We start from the raw sequence: 4,413 nt of genomic DNA on the forward strand, positions 1-4,413 counted from the left end.
CCCTGGCTGTCCTGGAACACACTCTAGACCAGGCTGGCCTCGAACTCAGAAATTCGCCTACCTCTGCCTCCCAAGTGCTGAGATTAAAGGCATGCACCACCACTGCCCAGCAAGGTTTTGTTCTTAATTGCTGGTACAGAGTCCCTATAATCTTTGAAATGACTAGAATGCTGAATATTTCTATATGTTACCTCAGTAGCTTCAGGAATGGGACCTGGTTAGAACTTTAGAGCGTTAGACTCACTCCAGGGGACAGAGATTGGAGATTGAAATCATGCAATGATTTAATCAATCATGCATACCTAATGACACCTCTATAAAAAGTCCTGAATGGCAAGATTTAGAAAGCTTCTAGGTAAACATTTGTAGGCGCTGGAGAGGGTGTTGGCTGACATTTCCTGAGGAGATACAAAGAAACATCTATTTACCCAGCAAGTGGGCTCATCAAACAGAGGAGCTTGTGTGCAGGCCTGACCATCCTAGGAAGGGGACTTGTGAATCTCATGAATTTCAGGAGCTTCCTGAGAGTTGTTAATTGTTTTCTTCCTGCGTATTGTAAGTTTTGTTAACTTTCTGAGTCTTAACACACCTCCCTCCAGGGTGGAACATTTCAAATCGGAGGAAGCTGCTACACAACAAAAGTGCAGTAGAACTGTACAGAAACTGCACTCCCATCTCCCAGCCTTGCACTCTGCATCTCTTGTGTTTCTGAGTTGAATCTTTTATATTCAACTGATAATCATAAAATGGCTTTCTGAGTCTTGTGAGTCATTCTAGTAAGTTATTGAAGGGGGGGCAGTTGTAGGAATGTCTTATTTCAACGACATGCTGGTAAATATATAGGTAGTGTGGGGATCCTGTATTTAAACCACTGGTGTCTGAAGTGATAGTAGTTAGAGGAATTAAACCCTTAAACACAAGGTGCTTGGACCAAACTCTGTGTCAGAACTGAATCAAACTATTGAACTTTTCTGACTGATCTCTACTGTGAAACAAATTTATGGGGTTAGCAGTGGTCTTAGTGAGAATGTCCATGATAGGCTCAGATTGCTGAACATTAGGTGCCTTTGGCGGAGCTATTCGTGTAGGTTTGGGAGGCGTGGCCTTGCTGGAGGAAGTGTGTCACTAGGGGTAGCCTTGGAGGTTTCAAAAGCCTCACACCATTCCAGCTGTGCTCTCTGCCACATACTTGAAGTTCAAATTGCGAATTCTCAGCTGTGGCAGTCACGTGTGCCTGCTGCCACACTTCCCTGCTGTAGTCGTGATGGACTCTTACCCCGTGGGACCATAAGCCTAAATAAACAGTTTTGGTCATGGTGTTTTATCACACCAACAGAAAAGTAATAGATGAGGCCCGGCAGTGGTGGTGCATACCTTTAATCCCAGCACTTGGGAGGCAGAAGCAGGCAGATTTCTGAGTTTGAGGCCAGCCTAGTCTACAGAGTAAATTCCAGGACAGCCAGGGCTATACAGAGAAACCCTGTTTTGAAAACTAAAAAAAAAAAAAAAAAAAAAAAAAAAAAAAAAAAAAAAAAAGAGCTCAGGAAAGAAAAGTAACAAATGGCTTGTATGCAAGGTGCACTAAAGCCTCACAGAGTTACCTGAACCCAGTTGTCAGGAGAAACTAAAAGCTGTTCTCTGCCCCTTTCTTTTGAGTCACCCACCCCCTAGATGCCCTCAGGAGCTACATTCTCACCAACATTCTAGGTACCTGTCAATCTTCATCTCCTACATTTGTCCCAGGATAGTGAGATTTCTCTGTCCTCTCCTCTCTCTTTAGTTTTATAACCACATTAGCTTTCATGGGAGCTATTCCAGCTCTTTGTCCTTTCTCCTGGAAATGTATCTGTCTTTTCCTTTTTCTCAACCAAATAGGCAGCTTCAAACCATAACGGACGTCTGCCCGAACAAGAAGAATTACCATAGACAAGTCTCATCTAATTGCCAGAAATAGATAGGTGCCCATTCAGACTCACCAGAGGCAAAATGAGAAATTTATTTTATGGAGTCAGTTGTCCTGGAAAATCGACAGCATAATGTTTGCCTAAGTATACATGATGCTCTAGATTCATCTCCAGCTTTGCAAAATAGAAGCAAGAGGAGGAAGAGGAGAAAGATAGAGGGGAGGAGGAAGAGAAGAAGAAGAAGAGGAGGAAGAGGAGAAGAAGAGGAAAAGGAGGAGGAAAAGGAGAAAGAGAAAGACAAGGAGAAGGATGTAAAACTCAAGGAATACCATCAAATAACAGACTATAGGACAAAGATCAAAACTAGTATTTCAGATCCTGCCTCCCCACTCTTCAGCACCACATCGTTTTTTAAAGTCTATCTCATTATATACCATCTTCATTCTTTGTGCCATGCTGGCTTTCTCTACTTCTCTGCCCACTTGATACAAGCAGCCCTGCATAAATCCCAGGATATGCAAATCGTCAGCTCAAGCAATCCGAGAGGCCAAATAAGACTACAGGATTCCAATGATAGAAACCCAAAGAAGAAACTCAGTCCATGCTCTCCACATCGCTACAAATAGCAACTAAATGTCTGCCTGTAACTAGCATGTTCCTTTGTGGAACCAGGTGGTACCTGTGTCAAAGGAACAAGCTTTATAGAAATAGGTTAGTGTCCTGGTAGATAGTCCCAAAGTTCAAAGCAGCTGGACTATAGCACCAAGTGCTTATTAGAATTATGTATAGTCGGTCTACAGAGAACTGTAGGAAGAGTGGGATCTGCAGTGAAGAGGGCAGTGCAAAACCTATCAGACCACCCAGTCAATGATCTTTAGTGGTTGGAGCAACTTCCAGGAGCAGCTGGAGATGCATAGTGGCCGTTTGTATACACTTGGACTGACACTGGAAGTGGAAAAGCAGGAAGTACACCGGGAAGCCACTGAGCACAAACAGGAAGATGTATAGGAACTCAATCTGGGGATGGTCAATGATGGGTGCCAGCACCAGGTAGAGAGACACCAGAAGCATGATGGCAGGGATGAAGGTGGGAACCTGCAGAGGGCACAAAGAAGTTATTTGATCCCTAAACCTGGAACGATGAGGTTGTTGCTGAGTCCTGTCCTTTCTGTCTACCTCTTGTTTATTTCCACCTGTCATGAGTGCCTCTCCAGTATCTCTTAGTTTGTCAGGCTAGCCCAGAGGAGCCATCCCCTGTGCTGTAGGGGGTGGGACTCTTTAAGAAGCAGTCTGGAGTCCAGCACTGGTCTCTCTGTGCTATGTGGCCTCTGCGTTCAGGGGCCTCCAGAAGAGAAATAAATAGTCAGTACCCCTTACCACCCACCCAAAATGTGCCATGTCCTACAAAATGTGATGGCGATAGCAGCCATTGTTATGCCTTGTCTAGGCCAGTGGTTCTTAACCTACGGGTCTCCTAAGACACCCCTTTAGGGGTCACATATCAGATATCCTGCATATCAGGTATTTACATTATGATTCATAACTAGCAAAATTGCAGTTATGAAGTAGCAATGAAAACAATCTCATGGTTGGTGGTCACTGCAACATGAGGAAAGAGTTGCCGCATTAGAAGGCTGAGAGCCGCCGGGCGGTGGTGGCGCACGCCTCCCAGCACTTAGGAGGCAGAGGCAGGCAGATTTCTGAGTTCGAGGCTAGCCTGGTCTACAGAGTGAGTTCCAGGACAGCCAGGGCTACACAGAGAAACCCTGTCTCCAAAAACAAAAAAAAAAAAGAAGAAGGCGGCTGAGAGCCACTGGCCTAGGCCTTGAAGATGACTGTCTTAAAAGTTACCTTGTAAGTGTGGGGAAGATTCTTTGTCTTTATTCGCAAATACAAGAGACAGGCGAAGGTGGTTCCACTGATGAGCCAGGACAGGAAGCTGCAGGGAGAGTGGTAAGGGTAGATGAGGCCTCTTTGACAGGAGTTGCCTGCATCAGGACAAAATACTCAAAGACAAGGAGGAACATTGGGTCTTTTGTAGAAGAGCTGGGGGGCTGCTGTAAAGATGGCTCAGTGGTTAGAGCGATTGCTGCTCTCACAGAAGACTCAGGCTTGGTTCCCAACACCCATATGGTGGCTCACAAATATTCTTAACACCAGTTTCATGAGATCTGATTCCTCCCGCTGACTTCTGTGGGAACTAGGCATGAATGTGGTACTCAAACATATATGCAGACAGAACACACATAAAATAAAATCAATACATCTTAATTAAAATTATAAAAAAGTTTAAAGATGGCCCAGTGAGTCACAAAACAAAAAGACATGAAATTAGGATAGGAACTTGGTAGAAGGAAAGAGTGTGAGATTTGGGAAAGAGAGGATAAGAGAGAGTAAGGGATGAGTGTGGCCAGAATATATACTATATACTATATACTATATACTATGTACTATGTACTATGTACTATGTACTATATACTATATACTATGTACTATGTACTATGTACTA

At 44.0% G+C, this 4,413-nt stretch overlaps 1 protein-coding gene across 1 annotated transcript in view; it reads right to left on the reverse strand.

Moving 5' to 3' along the window:
* Positions 1-2,768: 2,768 nt before the first annotated feature.
* LOC116080362 (b(0,+)-type amino acid transporter 1-like) overlaps positions 2,769-4,413 on the reverse strand; it is a 10,565-nt gene continuing 8,920 nt past the window's right edge. Inside the window, exons 5-6 of the mRNA XM_031356739.1 lie at positions 3,756-3,843; positions 2,769-2,999 (exon numbers count right to left, since the gene is read on the reverse strand). Of these exons, the coding sequence (XP_031212599.1) occupies positions 2,769-2,999; positions 3,756-3,843 (319 nt within the window). The remainder of the gene's footprint in view (positions 3,000-3,755; positions 3,844-4,413) is intronic.

This window comes from Mastomys coucha, unplaced genomic scaffold (genome assembly GCF_008632895.1).
Source record: "Mastomys coucha isolate ucsf_1 unplaced genomic scaffold, UCSF_Mcou_1 pScaffold6, whole genome shotgun sequence".
Classification (NCBI taxonomy): domain Eukaryota; kingdom Metazoa; phylum Chordata; class Mammalia; order Rodentia; family Muridae; genus Mastomys; species Mastomys coucha.